We start from the raw sequence: 19,590 nt of genomic DNA on the forward strand, positions 1-19,590 counted from the left end.
TTGTCGCTTTATTTATTTAACTTATATGCACAGTACATCACGAGAAATGCCAGGCTAGATGAATCAAAAGCCCTAATTAAGGTTGTCACGGGGGAGATTTCAACAACCTCAGATACTCAGATGATACCACTCTGATGGCAAAAAATGAAGCAAAATTAAGAACTGTCTTGATGAAAGATGAGAGTGTAAAAGCTGTCTCAAAGCGTAGAAAAACTACGATCTTGGCAACTGGTTCCGTGACTTCCTGAGAGCCAGAGAAATGAGAGATTGATGTCGCCTCTACAAGTAACAGGAAAAGCAAGGGAGGAAGAGAATTTAGGGGGATAGAGTATTGTTTCGGCGGTAGTCAATTTAAGATGTTGGGGCAGCTAGGTGGCGCAGTAGATGGAGAACCCGCCCTGGATTCAGGAAGACCTGAGTTCAAATATGACCTCAGACACTTGACACTTACTAGCTGTGTGACCCTGGGCAGGTCACTTAACCCCAACTGCCTCACTAAAAAACAACAACAAAAAAATGTAAGATGTCTATTGGCCATCCAGTTAGAGATGAGAGGTAGAAAGTCAGCTGAGAGACCGGGGCAGTATGGGCAGATTTGAGACCCATCAGTAGAGCTGGCAATCACCGAGTGAAGCGGGTGCAGGGCAGAATCCTGAGGGACACACACACTTAGTAATCAGCTTCTGATATAGGAAAAGACGAGAGGATTAACCTTATTTGTTTTACAGTCGAAGGGGATCTCCTCTGGTCTGAGAGGGCTATAGTGAAGAGCAACCGGGAGCGACACAAAAGCTCGGATTACCTAGCAACTGAGACGCCGACAGCCCGGAAGCGCCAGGCAGCCTTCGCGGAAGTGAGGATGACGTTATAAACCGGAGCGCCGGAAGTGGCGTTAGAGGCCGCAGCGTGGGTTCGTCTGCAACGAGAAGCTGTAGGTGCTGATTTGAAGGAGTTAAGAAGCTATTAGGCAGGAGCCGCATTCGCAGCTGCGGGATTACGGGCTCCGGGTGTTGGAGGAGATGGAGGGCGGCGGCGGCGGCGGCGACGAGGGGCGCTGCTCGGGCAGCGCGCTGTTCTCTGGGTTCCGCGCCCTCGGGCTCTTCAGCTCCCACATCCCGCACGTGGTTCGTTATCACGGCCGGCACCGCAGGTTCTACGTGACAACTTGCGTGGGGAAGAGTTTCCACACTTATAATGTAAGTAACCCCTCACCCCACGCCCTTTCCGCTCCTCCCCCCCCACCCCCCCACCAAAAAAAAAGTCCCCCTACCCCACGTCCCCGGACCTTGTGTTTCCTGACTCCTTTCACCCGTAGCGGTCTGTGCGTGTGCAGCCCTAGCTCCTGCTTCAAGGTTAGGGCTTAAAGGTCCACCGGAGCCTTGTCTTTCCAAAGCACTCGAGCTTCGGACAAAGAAGCTTTGTAGATGGACTCATTTGTTTCTCACTCCTTGGTCTTTTTAGTTTGGGGGGTTAGGGTTAGGGTTAGTCTGTTTGTTTGTTTTTTACAGTATTGCCCAATCACCCTGGTTTGCAACTTCGCTAAGTCATCCTTTGACCCTTCTAAAGATCAGTTGCTGATGCTCCTGTGTACTTTGTCATTCCTTGGCTTTCATGCCATTACTCTCCTCAATCTCTTCTTGCCTCTTCCTTGTTTGTAAATGAAAATAGCAAAGACTGTTTCTTACCTTTAAATTTAGGACCCTGGTTCCAAAAGGGATTTTATGTTCTCAGTTTTCTTCAGGCTGTTGTCTGTCTTCTGTGTATTTTAGGTTACTTTAGTCCCACAAGTTTTTTCTTAGCCAAAAGCTATATTCCTAACCCTAATCATACATTTCACAAATGTGCTCTTTGCACCAAAGAGAAATAATCTAGTGATACAAATGTATCACTACTGGAAAAAAAAAACACTTGAATCTTTGCTGTCCTGATGTCTATAGAATTATTTTCACATGCCAATGACAGCAAATTTTGTTATTTAATGGGTTTTAGTTTAATTCTTAAACATATTATTTTTTTTATTTGCCAAAACTTATTCAAAATTATGTCTTTTTTTTTAACAGGTCCAGAAACTTAGTCTGGTAGCAGTAAGTAAGTATGAAATTCATTTGTTAACATTTAGCACTTTTTCTAGCTGGTACAAAATATGTACTTTTGAATTACATAATGAAATGGGAGATTATTTTGAAAATAAATGTATGAAGCATTCTTTTTGGAAGTGAAGCAATATGGTATAATAGGAAGTACATTGATCCCATATTCAAGTTATTTCACTTCTTGAGCCTCAATTTCCTTATTAGTAAACTGGAGATAATGATACTTAGTGCTACTTATCTTATAGGGTTGTTGTGAGAAAATCAACATAAATCTTAAAAACTTCTATATAAATGTGAATTCTTGTTATACAGCCAAGAATGACACTAGTGAACAAGAAAGCATCCGACAAAATCAATCTAATTACAAAGGAACCCATAGCAATGATCTCAGATTTTAAAAGGAATAAATGAGGATTAATGGAAAGAAGTATCTCAAGTCTGTAATGATAGTGTCAGGAATATTAAAGCCCCAAATGAGTTGAGGTTTTTTGAGAAATACCTCAGACAAAAAAGAGAGTCAGTCATTCATTTAATATTCGACAAATATTTATTACCTGGTAACTGTGTACAAGGCACTGTGCTTAGTGCTAGAGGTAAAAAAAAGGGGGGGGTGGAGGGCAAAAAAAAAGTCTCTTACAGCAAAGAACTTATATTCTAACAAGGGAGACAACATACAAATAAATAGGTATATGCAAGCTATTTATAGAGTAGATTGAACTGTAGGGGGTGTTCAAGGAGAACTAGCACCTCTGGTGTGAGGACTTGACAAGCTCCTTTCAGGGCTGTTCGTCCACCTTTAGTGTCTACCTGGGACTCAGCTCTCATTTGTGGCTCCAAGAAGCTGTAACATGTGCCTCAGCCACACCCTGGTAAACCATCTCAGCAGACAAGCTATACCAGGTTGAGGGTAACCAATGGGCCACACATTTGTGGGTAAATTAGGGAGATGTGTACCCCACAGCGTGTGAACACTTGCCCTGGCATAGTGGGCAGAGGAGAACAGTTCGTCCCAGGGGTCATGAAGGTGGCTGAAGCAGGCACTGTGAAGTTCTTAGAGCTTGGTCAGACGTGGAAGATGCCATGGTGATCCACTGCATCCCAGGCCATCCCCAGTAGTCCTGACTTTTGTCTTGCCACAGAACTTCCATAACTCTGGAAGAGTGAAGCTGATGACTTTGTGCAGCTCTGTCTCACTTAAATCCAGTTCACCCATGAGTCAAGACATTGCCCTGTGATGTCATTGGTGCTTTTTGAAAACAAAGGACCAACAACAGAGTAGATAGAAGGTAATCTAAGAAGGGAAGGAAGTAGCAGCTAGGGAGATTGGAAAAGGCCTTTTAGCTGCCCCCAGGGCAAGTCATATCCCCTCTCTTTGCCTCAATTTCCTCATTCATAAAATGGGGATAGTAATAGTACCTATTTCACAGGGTTTGTTGTGAGGATCAAATGAGATCATATTTGTAAAGCACTTAACTGTAAAAGTACATGGCATCTATGTGATGCTATAGGAATGCTTATTCCTTTCCTTCCCTCTTGCAGAAAGTCAAATTTAAGTTGAGTTGTGAAGGAATCTAGAAAAACTTTAGAAGTTGAGGTGAAAGGAATAGTGATCAGAGATAGTATGTTACATCACAAAAATAGCAAGTAGGCCAGTGAATCTGGGTCTTGGAGTGTGTAAAGGGGAGGAAATTAGAAGAACACCAGAGGAGTAGAGAAGGGCCAAGTCACGAAGAACTTGAAATGCCAAGCAGGATTTATATTTGATGGCGGAGGTAATAGACAGCCCTTGGAGCTGGTTTAATCTACAGGCAACGTGGTCAGAACTGAGAAGAGGCTTGAGGCAGGTCGCTTAGGACACTATTTCAGTAGTCCAAGAAGAGGTAATGAGGACCTGAACTAGATGGTGACTGTGAGTGAAGAGAAAAGTGTGTTATGTGCTCCACATAAACATTAAGTGTCTGTTATGTACCAGAGGATCCACAGAAAGGCGAGATATTCCCTACTTTCAAGAAGCTCATGATCTAATGGGGGACACAGCACAGAAAAAGTACAAAAGCAGGGAGAGAGGGGGGAATGCAAGTCATGACATCAGCCTAATGTCATGGTCCTCCTTGAGAACAGAGGACAAACAACAAGAAGATAAGACAATATTGAAATACTGAAAGAGTTGGAACAGTCTGCTGAAGAAGATGAGAAGGGGTGAGATAAAGGGTGCAAGTAGAAGGGTTGGCCTTAGTTGGTAGAAGGACCTCTTTTTCATCTGATAATGGAAAGAAGGATAAAATAATGGAGAGTTACCTGAGATGAGAGGAGGGGACCAGAGGGAGTTTTTGGCAAATGATCTCTCTTTTTTTTTTTTTTTCAGAGGGCTGGGCTTGATGCTAGTTTTGTGGAGGCAAGGTTTGGAGTTCTCACTGTGGAAGGCTTAAGTATGTTTTGTTAGCAAGAGATTTTTTTAAAAATTGATAATTGCAGTGCTTTGGGAACATAGTTGACAGAGAAAAGGTTTCATTATGTCATGATTTAAAACTGGCAGGCAGAACCAGATCTTTTATTTCAGCTCCTTTATTTTAGAGATGGGGTAGCCAAGGCCATAGATGTTAAATGACTTTCCCAGTCTCATGAATAGTAGGCAACCCTGTCGCATTGAATAAGATCTGAGTTAAAATCCTACCCCTTACATTTACTAACTGTGTACCCTTGAGCAAATCACTTAAACTCCTTTAGATTCTACATCTTTAAAATGGGAATAATAATAGGATGTACAACAGGTATGTTGTGAAGATAAATGAGTTAATAAATATAAAGGGCTTTGCAAATCTCAAAGGCTCTGCTGGTGGTGATATAAATAGTAAGGGGAAGGTCAGGAATGTGGCCTAGTTCTTTTTTTGCTTACATTTCCTCCAGAGGGAAAACTTTTAAAAACTCAGACAAGCAGTGTATGGAAATTGAAGACCAAGATAGATGAGAAGATTAAATAAAAAGTATCTAAGGTTATCAATAGTGGCTGGGATCACTCTAAGTTATAATTTTCCAGAGCCTAAGACTTAAACTTCAATCTCAGATGCACTTTAAAAGCACTGGATACACTTTTCTATTTTCTCACCTATCTTGAGCTTTGGTTCACTTTTAAAAAATTCTTTAAATCTTTTCTAGTTTTAAAAGTTTTCCTGCTGGAGAAAATGTAAGCAAGATAAGAACTGACCACAACCTGCCTTTCCTATTCCTAACATGTTCCAAGTAAACTTAATTTAAACTTAATTGCCTTTCTTGATAGAATTAATGGGTTGGTAAATCAGTAGAATGCCATAAATAATAATAGTAGCAAACATTTGTATAAATGCTTTGTCTATGTCATCTCATCTGCTCTTTGAGATAGGTACTAAGTATTTCTATCCTTATTTTTGTAAATCAAGGAAAGTGAGGCTAAGAGAGGTGACACTGCTAGTAAATATATTGAGGTAGGATATCAACAACTCAAGTGTTCTGACTTAAAGTCCAAGCCTCTTTCCACTATACCAGATTGCCTCAAGCACTTTGATAAATAGAATATCTGAGGTTTATCAAAATCTTTGACAGTCTTTTGAGCGACATTGTGGATAAGATGGTGAGCCGCATATGAATTTTTTTATTATATAGGCAATTGAACAACTATAAGCAAAGATTGTTTATTAATAGATTTATCATAGATCCAGAACTGGGACTGCACACATATAGTACAGTGGAAAGGGTGTTAGATATGCAATCATAAGTAATCTTGGTTCTGTCTCTTACAACGAGTGAAGTGTCAAACAAGTCACTTAACCTCTTTAATCCTCAAGTTTTCTGCTCCCAAGTGAAGGTGGTGGATTAGATGACCTCTCAGGTCCCTTCCACCTCTAAATCTAGTCCTGTCATCTATTCCAGGAAAGTTGAAGGACGTACCCAGTATTACCCTGGTTGAGGAAGCAGAACTAGGTTTGAACCTGACTTCTGTGATGTATGAGCCAGAGCTCTTTCTACTCTATGACAGATTTCTTTGGAGTGCCATAAGAATCTTTCTTAGCCACATTCAAGCCAATATTTTAATCACTGGTTTAGATGAGGGCATGAGGGTCTTGTTTATTAGATTTTTAGATCACACAAAGCTTGGAGCAGTACCTAATATTACATGTCAAAGACAAGTGTGCTCAACTGAATCAAGAAGATGCAACTAAATAGAAATAAAAATAAATCCTTTATTTTGGGTTTAAAAAATTCACTGCACAAATATAGGATGGAATAACTTATATTTAAAAGTTCTGGGATTTCAGTCGACCATCAGTTTAATAAGGAGGCATCTTATTCTGGTGGAATGAACATTAGATTTGGAATCCTAATAGCTACTTTCTTGCCTTGTGACCCTGGGAGAGTTACTACTTTTATAAAACTTGAATTACATGATCTTTAGGGTCCCTTTCAACTCTAAAATCCTATGATCCTGAGGGATGTCATCTGCTTTAATAATGGATTGTTTTATACTTCACTAATAGAAGCCTTATGTTCAGGAACACTGTAAGAGGCACTGTGCTATGCTGGCTAGAGGTACTACCTTAGAGTCAGGTAATAATCTGGGTTAAAGTCCTGCCTTTGCTGTATGCTGGCTGTATTACCTGGCCAAGTCTTTCAATGTCCCAGTCAAGGCAGAAGAGGTGCTGGTCTGAACTGGTAGTTTCTTCACTGGAAGCTCCCTACATGGATGAAATCATGGGTCAGAACAGGAAAAAAAAAAGTATAGGTTATGGGGAGTATACTTTTTGGTCATTGCGGAGTATTATTTTTAATATTCCATCTACATTTTAAGAGCAACAGTGATAGGTTAGTTTTTAGAGGACATGCTGTAAATCATATCATATGAGAAATATTGAAAGTTTTGAGGATATTTAGCCTGGAGAAAAGTAAGAAAAACATATATCTAAGTGTGACTTAAAAATAACATTTGAAAATCTGAAGATTGCTTTTTATATTTTCTTTATTTTAGCATTCTTTTTTTTTTTTTAATTGAGTTCCACACGGCAGATAGGTGGTGCACTGTATAAAGCACTGGCCCTGGATTCAGGAGGACCTGAGTTCAAATTTGGCCTCAGACACTTGACACTAGCTGTGTGACCCTGGGCAAGTCACTTAACCCTCTGCCCCACCTCCCCCCAAAAAAAGAGTTCCAAATTCTCTTCCTTATTCCAGCCCCTTCCCCACCCATTGCCTTTTCGGCAAGCAATATGATATCAATTATACATCTGAAGTGCTTTTTATATTTTTAATAAATAAGACTGTTTCATAAAAATAGTTAATCTAATATGCTTTTTATATGGGAGAAGCATTAAGATTAGAGCTTTGCATTTTTTCCTTATTTTTTATTATTTACTTGTTCATTTCCCTCCCCACTCTCCAGCCATGATGGGTTATGAAACACATTACATTTTTTTTTGTTGTTATTATTGAAAATGATTTAACATCCTTCCCATGCTGGAAGTGGACCTGATTTGATGGCTAAATGGCATGGAAACTTGGGCCAGTTCATGCCTCCTCAGGCAACCAGGAGGCTCTGATGGGGAGGGGAGGAGCCGTACCCTATATATAAGGGCCACATTTAGTATGGACACCAAATTGGTTTTGGCTCTATTGTAACTCAGCACCCTGAAGCTAAAGCCTCCTTCACCCAGGGAGCAGGGACTTGGAGGTGTTTGTCCCCATCATGTTTTACGTCAAGTTAGAATATTTTCTTATTTTAGAATAAAAAAATTAACTCTTTTCTTGTATGTTCCCTCCTAGGCAATTCTGTACCTCAGGATATCACTTGTTTGGCAGCCGATGGGAGGCTTGTCTTTGCTGCATATGGGAATGTTTTCTCTGCGTTTTCCCGGAACAAAGAGGTTTGTATCAGTTATTCTGGAAATATTTTAATTTGCCTATTTCATACGTTGAATTCTAATGGAGGAAACATAATGAGTATAACTTGTTTCTTCTGTCGGCCTCTCGGGAACTTGTCCATTCTTGCAGTTTTTTATACCTGGAAGGAAGTTAAATTACCCATCTTCCTCATTCTTGGGCAGATCCTATCCCAGACCAAAATACTATATTATTACTTCACTAGTTGTCTAAGATGGAAGAGAGTGCCCTAGCCATATGGTGTGATAGGATGAGAAAAGAGAAGTGGCATGTTGAAGCTCTATGATTCAGCTACTCTGTGGACTCTGATTTTTGACAAGGTTCTCATCGTTACAGTAGGCACTCCTTTAGAGTTAATTTTAAATCCAGCAGAAAGACTTTCCCTCCGCCCCCAATCCCCAAGGCCTTGGATTCCATATAGTTTATAACTCTGGATTTTTTATTTGTTATTTGTGTATGTGTCATATCATCCTACTAGTCTATTTCTATGTATAGCTTTTTATGTATAGCTAATGTATAGCTTAGAACATTAGCTTACCTAATGTTCTAAATTTTATCTAGGTGCTCAGTAAGTTTTTCTTGACCTCATGTCTTTTTTGTTTAGAGGGCTGGGCTTTATTCTTGGCCAGGCTCCAAACTATTCATCTGCTCTCCTGGGGTGAGCCCCCAGGCAAGGCTGGCAAGGTTAGGCGCAGGACAGGGGCCAACAGGCTTGGTCTCCTTGGTTCTGGCTGGGGGCCTTCACACAGGCTCCATCTGCAGCTCCTCCCCATCGGCATCTACCACCAGTTGGTGGAAGGCTGCGTCCCTTTATGTCTTAGTAGATTTTCTTAATGAGTTGCTAGAGCCAAACTAAAATCAGTACCTGGTTACCAACCAGGTTTATCTGATGATAAGGGGTTTTTAACCCTTACTGTGTCTTGGACCCCTTTGGTAGTCTATGGACTTGTTCTCAGTATAATGTTTTTAAATGCATAAAATGAAATCTATAGGATTATAAGAGAAACCAATTATATTGAAATACAGTTATCAAAACACTTTTTTAAAAAGTTCACAGACCTCAGTTTCAGAACTTCTGCTGTAAGATTGTTTAGTTTGTCACTAGGCTTATACCTGAAACCTTTTCAGCTTGATAAGACCTGTCCAGTGGTTTGAGCTTTGCTTCTCTCTTTCTGAGCATTTCTTCTGAGTGTCCTTTGCTGTATCATCATTCATATAACGTCTTTTACCTCTTGATGAACCCCACAAGACTGCTCTGGGCTGTCTTTAATGTATTCTGTCTCTTAGGGACCATATCAGCTTACATGGGTTTAAGTATCATCCCTATGCTGATTCCTTCCAGATATATGTAATTAGTGTGAGTTTTTCTCCTTAGTTGTAGCCCTTCCTTACAGACTGCTTCTTGGACATTTTGAACTGAATGTCCTGTAGGCATCTCAGACTCAATGTGTGTCATTCATTGTCTTTCCTCCAAAACCCAACCTTTTTACATTTCCCTCTCTCTGTTGAGGGCACCACCATCCTTCCAGTATCTTAAGTTTACAACTTTGTTATCATTCTCAACTTCTCACATTAATTCACCCCACATACCTAGTCAGTTGCCACATCTTGTTTCTGCTTCCATGTCATCCATCCCTATCTCTTTTTACTAACATAGTTATCATTCTGATTCAGGCCCTTATCACCTCTTGTCTGCATTATTGCAATAGCTTCCTAAATTACTCATTTTGTATATGTGTATAGATGTGTAAGTTGTCTGGTTTGGATTGTGCACTCAAGACAAAGACTGGTTCATTTTGGTTTTGTATCTTTTGATCGATTGACATGGTCTCTAAAAATCCAAGATCACCTCTATGGTACATGATGTATGAAAATGGGATTTAATCTGTCATTTGTTATTACTATAAAAATAATTTAATTAGATAAAAAGTTAGAAAATGTTTTAATAGTGTTTTTGTTTAAAAAAATAGTATTTTTGTTTTTATACTTCCAGCAGTAATATTTTCAAAATTAATATGATTAATGGAAACAATTTGAACTTTTAATGTTATAGGTAACACATACCTTCAGGGGTCACAATGCAGAAATTAACCTCTTACTGCCATTTGGGGATCATATCATCTCTATTGATACAGACAGTATTCTCATTATTTGGCATATATATTCAGAAGGTAAGAATGAACATTATGCAATTTATTTAATTTAGGATGGGAGTAAATAAATCTATAGGTGATTAATCTTTCCTGGAGGGTTATTAGTATTAGCAGTAAATACTTTTTTTTTTTTTTGATTCCTCGCTTTTTCTTTTTTTGGGTGAAGCAATTGGGGTTAACTGACTTGCCCAGGGTCACACAGCTAGTAAGTGTTACGTGTCTGAGGTTGGATTTAACTCAGGTACTCCTGAATCCAGGACCTGTGCTTTATCCACTGCGCCATCTAGTTGCCCCCAGTAAATACTTTTTTACAGTAAAAGATTTACTCCATTTCCTTCCATTGATTAAATTTCTAAGCAGCAACCAGAAATCACAACTTCGATAGCTTGTCTGATTTTTTTTTGTATGTTACTTGTTTTGTAGGAATATAACTTAATTATTGACATCCCCTGCTTTAGTAAACTATTATATTTTATGTTTAATCTGTGGGATAACGATATTTGGTTTCTTATCTCTATGAACTTCTGGAATGAAGATCTTTTTAAAAAGTTTACATAATGACAGATTTCCAACTGTGTAATTTAAATCTCTAAATGTAGGTTCTAATCTGTCCTCCCCAGTTTTGGGGGGAAACTGACTAAAATCACTGATAAACGAGTTTAGGTTTTTAAGGGTTTATTGAAAGATAGTAAAAGAAAAGAGAAAGATTGAGAACAGAATTCCTATAACCTGGCAGTCCTAGCTTTCCTAATCTCCTCCTTCTGAAGTCGTCTCCACCACAGCGATGTCTCACAGCCCAAAGAGAGCTCCCTGTGCAGTTTCTGCTTCCTCCTTCCTGTCCCCTCCCAGAAATGGGAGGTTCTTCAAGCTGATTGGTTGACTGGGCCGGAAGGTGGTCAAAGTTCAAAGTTGTTAGCTTCTGAGAACCATACTTTATTAAGTACTCTTAAGTACCAGCCAGATGTGCTTAGAATCTAGTTAACTAGAAGTCAGCCAGTAATCCAGTCAAGTCAGCCAGTACTCCAGTCAGCAGTCAGTCACCTTAACCAATTCAATCAGTTTAAATTAATCTCCAGGTGAGCTCCTGAGTATCTGCTAAATCTCATCTATCACATTCCATTATCTTGACACACAGCATAGGAGACTTTGGAAATAAACTCTATGTGAAGTATATAGCCATCATTTCTATATAATAGTAAAAAAGTTGTGCTGGGTCAGACCTACATCCATTTCCATTGATATCTTTAACAGTGACACCAAGGGACATTTGTGGAATTAAATAGTCAAGTCAACCTTGAAGGTTTATGGTTGAGGTCTAGAACATCCTCAACTTCCCTTAATGACTCATAGGGCCATCATCCATAAAATTTATCTGAATCCTCCTCATACTTTTACATTTTCACATTGTACCACCTCTTGGAGTAATAGATGTTTGAAATTTTGCTACTCATTGTGTAAAGTAACTTGTCTTAAAATTGCCTTGCTAAAGGTCAAGGCATCTATTCTGTTTCACCTGGTGATCTCATCAGTTTCAATTGATCCAATATCATCTCTAAGAAGATGATTCTCAGATCTCTTTATGCAGCCCTAACCTCTTTGCTAACCTTTCTGTCTTGCATCTCTGGATACCTTTGAAACATCTTAAACTAGATGTTTCATAGACACGTTAAATCATACATGCCCCCAAATGAACTAATTATTTATCCTTCTCAAATCCTCCCTCTACCTCCTTATTACTATCAAGAGCACCACCATCTTCCCAGTTACCCAGGCTCACAACCTATGTGTCAGCCTTAATACTCTTTTTCTTATCCCACACATCCAGTAACTGACTGTTAGGTCCTGTTGATGCTGCCTTTTGTAACGTCTTTTTTAAACAACCCCTTCTCTCCTCTGACATTGTTACCACCCTGGTGCAGGCACTTATCACCTCACAGCTGGACTATTGGAATAGCCTTTTGGTTGGTCTCCCTGCTTCAAGTCTCTTTCCACTCCAGGCCATCATTCCCTCTATCAAATTGATCTTACTAAAGTACATATTGGAAAAACCTGGGAAGTCTTATGAACTTATAGAAAGTAAAATGTGTAGAACCAGGAGAATATTGTATTCAGTAACAGCAATATTATAATTATAATCAGCTGTGAAAAACTTTAGATGCTCTGATCAATACAGTTCCATGACAATACCAAAGGACTCATGATAAAAAAAATACTACCCACCTTCAGAGAGGGAACTGATGACCTCTGAGTACAAGTTGAAATACATTTCACTTTATTTTGGAAATATGTTTTGTATAACTTCACACGTATAATGGGTATTAATATTGCTTGCCTTCTCAGCATGTTGGAGAGGGGCTAGAGGGAGGGAGAAAAGTCGAAACTCAAAATTTAGAAATGAATGTTTAAAAAAATTAAGTTTTAAAAAAAGCACAGGTCTGACCAGGTTACCCTTCCCCGTTCAGTAAACTCCAGTGACTCCCTGTCACCTCCAAGATCAAATATAAAATCCTCTATTTGGCATTTGAAGACCCTCATAACCTGGTCTCTTCTTACCTTTCTATTCTTACACGTCACTACCATGTACTTAGTCTGAGATCCAGTGACACTGATCTTTCTGGCTGTTTCCTGAATGACCCTCTATCTCCTGGCTGTGTGTTTTCTTTCTTTTTTTCTTCCATGAATACATTTTTATTGCTTTGTTTTTTGTTAACCATGATTTTCCCTGTTCTCCTCTTTCCCCCCATGTGGAATAGGAAAGCCATGCCACATAACAAATAGTGGGGTTTTTTTTAAGCGAACAAAAGAGATTAAAGTAGAGGAAAAAAATCCACATGGTTGATCAGTACATTGAAAGAGTCTAAAAATATGTGCAACACTTCTGAACCTATCACCTTTGACTTTGCATTTTTACTCACTGTTCCCCATACCTGAAATTTCCTTTGTCTCTATCTCCTGGCTTCCATTTAGGTCCAAGCTAAAATCACAGCTTTTCAGTTCTTAATGCCTTCCCCCTATAATTATCTTTAATTTATTCTGTCTGTATGTGGTTATTTGCATGTTGTCTCCCAGACCAAACTGAGTTCCTTGAGAGCAGGGATTGGTTGGGGTTTTTTTTGTTTTGTTTTGTTTTTGTCATTTTTTGCATCCCCAGTTATAAGCACAAATTCTTGTTGACTTGACTTTCATTAATTTATTATATTATTTATCTAGAATAGCTCAGCATCATATGTATGCTTGGAGTTTTTACTATGCAGTCTCTCCTAAATCAGTTATAAAAGTAAGATATAAAAGTCTTAGTGGTGAGATCGAGTTTGCTTTACATTTCTATATCTAGGGAAATATTTATTTTTTCATAATCTCTTTTCTGTTTCTTATCTCTAAATTAGTTCTATGTCAATGTCAATTTTTTTCTCCATTCTGGATGAGACTAATTTTTCCTAATAATCTTGGTATTCATTGAGTCTATCCTAATTAGGTTTGTTTCATAGAACTTCATAGAACTCTTACAAATTAGTTTATAAGAGATCTGTATTTTAGAATTTATTTATTCTTAAGTATTAGGCATATGGAAGAAATACTGAATCTTTGCTGAAATTATTTTGCTTTGTTCCTTAAACTGTCTTCCTCTTTGCAGAAAAGTACCTGCAGTTGACCTTTGATAAGGCTGTTTTTAAAATTTCTACCATTTTGCATCCCAGTACCTACCTGAACAAAATTCTCCTTGGGAGTGAGCAAGGAAGCCTGCAATTGTGGAATGTAAAATCCAAGTAAGAATATTTTTAATTATTACAAGCATCTCCCCACCTTTCAGCTAGTTTAGCAACTAGCACTCCTAAGCAACAGGCCTATTTCGGTAATTTTCTAGTGAAAAATATTGTAAAGTTTCTTTGTAAAGTTAGTACAACTGACTTTGACTTTGTTCTCATGGTTCTGTAGTCAGTTGTAAAATACAGAAGTGACTTTTATTTGGTCTGAGTGAACTTTGAAGAAACTGAGGAAGAAGAAAAATAGGGTATGAAAATGAGAAATATTGAAGCAGATCTTTCCTCAGAAATAGTAACAAGACTATTATTGCTACAGTATTTTGAGGCTTTTTTTTTTTTTGGTGGGGCAATGAGGGTTACATGACTTGCCGAGAGTCACACAGCTAGTAAGTGTCAAGTGCCTGAGACTGGATTTGAATTCAGGTCCTCCAGAATCCAGAGCCAGTGCTTTATCCACTGCACCACCTACCTGCCCCTTGAGGCATTTCTAAGAACGTAAAATAGTTTTTTAATACATATCTTTCTTACAAGTTTATTGAAGGTTGGTAAGAAAGAGAAGGAAATCATCATCTCAGGCTTCCTTGGATATTTAAGAGATTTTGCTTCTCAAAAATCTTTCCCTTAAAGCCCTTCTTAATTCTAAGAAGGTAACAATGATTGTAAATTCAATGTTTAATACTTTAGCATAGCTAGAATAATAGTTTCAGATTGGATTGCATTAGCTAATGAATGTACACATTAGTATGTTGAAATTCCTTATGTAATCAATTTGCATAATATACATATTTTTGTAGGACTATACATAGCATGATTTCACTATTTTGAGTGATCACAGAGCTTTGCAGTTATATTTTTTTATTTTATGACAGATTTTTGTTTGTCCCTGTGGTTTATTTCATGCTGAGTTCTAGAACAGGTACACAGTCTCCACTAAGCGTTTTTCCTATGGGGAAATAAAATTTGCTCTAATGATCTGCCTCATGTTGTTTCCATGACTATTTGGTAGCTAAAAGTGGGAAAAGGCTTAACAGTTATATTCTAAAAAAAGAGTGTTTTTTATTTGAATACTTAATTACAACAATTACTACTTGTTAATAAGCATTTATTCAATTCAGCAAATTTAGTGAGTATTTACTAGGTACTGGGCCCTGTGCTAGATCTTAACTTGTGATTTTCTAAATATCATGCTTCCCTATTTTCTAAAATTAGTCTTTTACATTTTTTTTCTTCTCTATATAGCAAACTTCTGTATACATTTCCAGGATGGAGTGTTGCAGTGACGGCTCTCCAACAGGTCAGTACTTTACTGTTACAAAGCAAGTGCTAAGTGTGCTTTTTTCTATTCTGAGGAACATCTCAGTGTTTATGTTGGTATTTGTGAAACTATTGTTTTCCTGTTCTAACTCCATATAGCAGTGTATAGTGCTGGTCTTGTTATGAATAGTAACTAAATGCTTTGGACTTGTTTAAGAAATGTTATTACTAGAACAAAAGTAATGATGTTGAATGTTGATTATTTGTAATGCCTCCTGTAGAAATGAGATAAAACAATTATATTTGAATTAAATAACAAATCATTGGCGGGGGTGGGGGGTAATTATTTAATTTTCAGGCACCAGCAGTGGATGTCATTGCAGTTGGACTTGTGTCTGGTCAGATTATTATCCACAACATTAAATTTAATGAAACATTGATGAAGTTTCGCCAAGATTGGGGCCCTGTCACTTCAATTTCTTTCCGCACAGGTATATTTTATCTTTTATAAAAAGAAGTTCTTATACAAATTTGATAATAATGTAGTTATTGGGCTATAGGAAATTTTCCAAATGATATTTTCATATAATCTATGTGAGTCCTATATTGTAGTAGAAGTTCACAAAAGAGTAGGCATCATCATATATAAAGATATCCTCAGTTTTTCAGTTTTATCATCTCTATCAAATATCCACTTGTAGTTTTATTTCTGCTAACAATTGAATTTTCTTGAGATGAATATTTTGTATATTTTAATTATCTTTAAGGAGCCTATAATTGGATATAGAATACTTAATTGTTTTTGTTGTTGTTTTGTTTTTAAATGTAGATGGACATCCAGTAATGGCATCTGGTAGTCCACTTGGTCATATCAGTCTTTGGGACCTGGAAGAGAGAAAACTAATTAATCAGATGAGAAATGCCCATTCCACAGCAATTGCTGGTCTGACATTTCTCCATGGAGAGCCACTTCTTCTTACTAATGGTGCTGATAATGCCCTGAGGGTAGGATTTCTTTTCATGACATACTTAAAACTGATCAACCCAGCCTATTTTTTCTTTACTATGTTGTTTTTGTCTTAAGAGAAAAGATTGCAATGAAATTATAATATTAGGATCCACATGGTAATACTTTTCTGCTCCAGAGAATCGTCATGAACAAACATGATAGTACAGGAGACACTGCTACTATTTACTATAGAGATGGCTAAACACATTGATAGTCAAAAAGGATTCAAAAAGATCTGGATAGACAGGAATTATGGGTCAATTCTTCTTTTTTTGGGTCAGTTCTAATAAGATTAAATTGAATGGTAATGAACGTAAAGTTTTTACATTTGTGTTAAACTTTTTTGATAATTACAAGTCATGATTAGAAAGCAATACATAGTGTACTGCATGCTCAGTATGTATTAACAGTGTGATACAGCAGCCAAGAAAGCCAATGTCATCTTAGCCTACACTAAGAGAAGCATAGCTTCTGTGAATGGGGAAACAGTGTAAAGAGCCCATTGGAGTTAGAGAAACCTGATTTTGAATCCTGGCTCTGCCATTAAATACCTTTGTAACCCTTGGCAAGTTACTTAATCTTCTTCGAGTCTAATATTGAGGATAATCTAGAAAATTTCCAAGGTCCCTTCTGGCTCTTAAATCTATGATCTTATAGTCCTGTAAAATTCATAAGTGTGAGAAGGAGTAGTTTTGGTTAGAAAGGAATTATCTGAAAAAGATTTTTAGGGTATCAATGAAGCTCCAAATGAGGTAGCAATGATGGAAGCTAAGAAAGCTCACGTGAGCATATGCTGCATTCATTCCCACCATACTCAAACCATATATGAATTATTGCGTCCAATTCTTGGTTGTAAACTTTTTACTTTTTAAATTTTATTTTACTTTTTTTTGGTTACATTTTAAGTTCCAGACTGTCTCCTGCTATCCCTCTATATCCCACAGTAGAGGACACCATTTGACACAAACAAATGTGTATTTATAAAACCATATTTTGCATACTTTTATTTATCAGTTCTTTCTCTGAAGGTGGATAGCATCTTCCTTCATATGTCCTTTGTAGTTGATTTGAATATTTATAATACTCAGAATAACTTAATTCAGTTATTCTTTCAACAATATTGCTTTTCTTACCCAATATTCTCTTGGTTCTGCTCATTTCACTCTTCATTATTTCATGCAAATCTTTTCATGTTTTTCTAAAATTAACCTACTCATCATTTCTTATAGCATAGTAGTATTCCATCACAATCATATACCACAACTTGTTTAGCCACTCCCCAATTGATGAGCATCCGCTCAATTTCCAGTTCTTTGGCACCACAAAGAGAGCTGGTATTGATATTTTAGAATATATAGGCTCTTTTATTTTTTCCCTGATCACCTTGGGAAACAGGCCTAATAGTGATATTGCCAGGTCAAAGTGTATACAGTTTTATAACTCTTTGGGCATAATTCCAGATTGTTCTCTAAAATGATTGGATCAGTTCACAGTTCAACCAGTGTATTAGTGCCCCAATTTGTCCATATCCCCTCCAGAATTATCCAGTCTGATAAGTGTGAAATATCTTAAAGTTGTTTTAATTTGTATTTCTCTAATCAATAATGATTTAGAGCATTTTTTCATATGACTATATATAGCTTTGATTTCTTCATCCCAAAACTGCCTTTTTTATATATCCTTTGACCATTTATCAATTGGGGAATGACTCATATTCTTATAAATTTGACAGAGTTCTCTATATATTTGAGATAGGAGATCTTTATTTGAGAAACTGCCTATAATTACTCCCCAATTCTCTGCTTTCCTTCTAATCTTGGCTACATTAGTTTTATCTGAACAAACCCTTTTAAATTTAATGTAATCAGAATTATTCATTTTATATCTCACAATGCTCACTATCTCTTGTTTATTTATAAATTCTGCTCGTATCCATAACTGATAGGTATTATCTTCCATTTTTTTCTAATTTATATATATCTCCCTTTATGTCTGTCATGTATCCATTTGATATTATCTTGGTAAATGGTGTAGACTGTTGGTATATACCTAGTTTTTACCAGACTGCTTTCCATTTTTTCCAATAATTTTTACCCAAGAGTGAATTCTTATCTCCAAAGCTTAAATCTTTACATTTGTCAAACATAAAGTTAGTATAATCATTTACTACTGTGAATTATTATGTCTACTCTGTTCCACTGATCCACCACTCTCTTAGCCAGTACCAGGTAGTTTTGGTAATTACTGCTTTATAATACAATTCCTTTACATTTTTCATTAATTCCTTTGATATTCTTGATCTTTCATTCTTCAAAATGAATTTTGTTATTTTTTTTAGCTCAGTAAAATAATTTTTTTGGTAATCCAGTTGGGATTAATTTAGGTAGAATTATCATTTTTATTATATTGGCTTGGCTCCCCCATGAACAACTACTATTTCTTCATTTATTTAAATCTGACTTTATTTGTATAAAAAGTATTTTATAATTCTTTTTGTGTAGTTCCTGGATTTGTCTTGTCAGTTCACACTCTCAGGCATTTTATGTTGTCTATGGTTATTTTAAATGGGGAATCTCTTACTATCTCTTCTTGCAAGATTTTGTTGGTGATATATAGAAATGCTGATGATTTATATGATACCAAAATTTTAAATGGACGTTGGTAAGCTAGAGAGCTGTTCCTGGATCACTGCCTTGTCATGGCATGGAAGGAATTGCATAGCTCCATGAAACCAAGAGCTATGTCATGAATACCTAAGATAGACAGGTCATAGTGGAAAGTTCTGATAAAAAGTGATCCATTGGAGAAGGAAATGGCAAACCACTTCAGTATCTTTGCCAAGAAAACCTCATGGACCATATTAAAATGTGAAAAGATATGACACTAAAAGATGATCCCCTTGGGGCAGAAGGTGTCCCCCATCCTACTGGGGAAATTCTTGAGTCATTTCAGTCATGTCTGACTCTTAATAACCTTATTTTAGGATTTTCTTGGCAAAGATACTGGAATGGTTTGCCATTTCTTTCTCCAGCTTGTTTTATAGATGAGGACTGAGGCAAATAGGGTAACTGTCTGAGGCCAGATTTGAACTCATGAGGATGAATCTTCCTGATTTTAACCCCACTGCTTTATCCACGTAACTTCCCCTTCTGGGAAAAAGTAGAGGACAACTACAGGAAGCTCTAGTACTAATGAAGTGGGTGGGCCAAAGCCAAAAGGAAGCTCAGCTGCAGATCTGTCTGGTGACGATAGGAAAGTCAGATGTTGTAAAGATCAGTAATGTATAGGGACCTGGAATGTAAGAGCTATGATCAAGAAAGTGTTTCATGCAAAATTGGGCATGATAAAAAACAAAAATATACAGAACTATACAAGAAAGATCCTAACTATGATGGTATGATTGCAGATCT

At 37.3% G+C, this 19,590-nt stretch overlaps 1 protein-coding gene across 2 annotated transcripts in view; it reads left to right on the plus strand.

Annotated features, from left to right (window-relative positions):
- The first annotated feature begins 891 nt into the window (after nt 1–891).
- Nucleotides 892–19,590, plus strand: part of WDR36 (WD repeat domain 36) — a 53,541-nt gene continuing 34,842 nt past the window's right edge. For both annotated transcript variants that reach the window (XM_043979674.1, XM_043979673.1), the window contains exons 1-8: nt 892–1,196; nt 2,061–2,088; nt 7,884–7,984; nt 10,054–10,171; nt 13,788–13,920; nt 15,157–15,211; nt 15,530–15,662; nt 16,001–16,176. In XM_043979674.1, the coding sequence (XP_043835609.1) occupies nt 1,020–1,196; nt 2,061–2,088; nt 7,884–7,984; nt 10,054–10,171; nt 13,788–13,920; nt 15,157–15,211; nt 15,530–15,662; nt 16,001–16,176 (921 nt within the window). In that variant the 5' untranslated portion in view covers nt 892–1,019. The remainder of the gene's footprint in view (nt 1,197–2,060; nt 2,089–7,883; nt 7,985–10,053; nt 10,172–13,787; nt 13,921–15,156; nt 15,212–15,529; nt 15,663–16,000; nt 16,177–19,590) is intronic.

The sequence above is a fragment of the Dromiciops gliroides genome, chromosome 1 (assembly GCF_019393635.1).
Source record: "Dromiciops gliroides isolate mDroGli1 chromosome 1, mDroGli1.pri, whole genome shotgun sequence".
Lineage (NCBI taxonomy): Eukaryota > Metazoa > Chordata > Mammalia > Microbiotheria > Microbiotheriidae > Dromiciops > Dromiciops gliroides.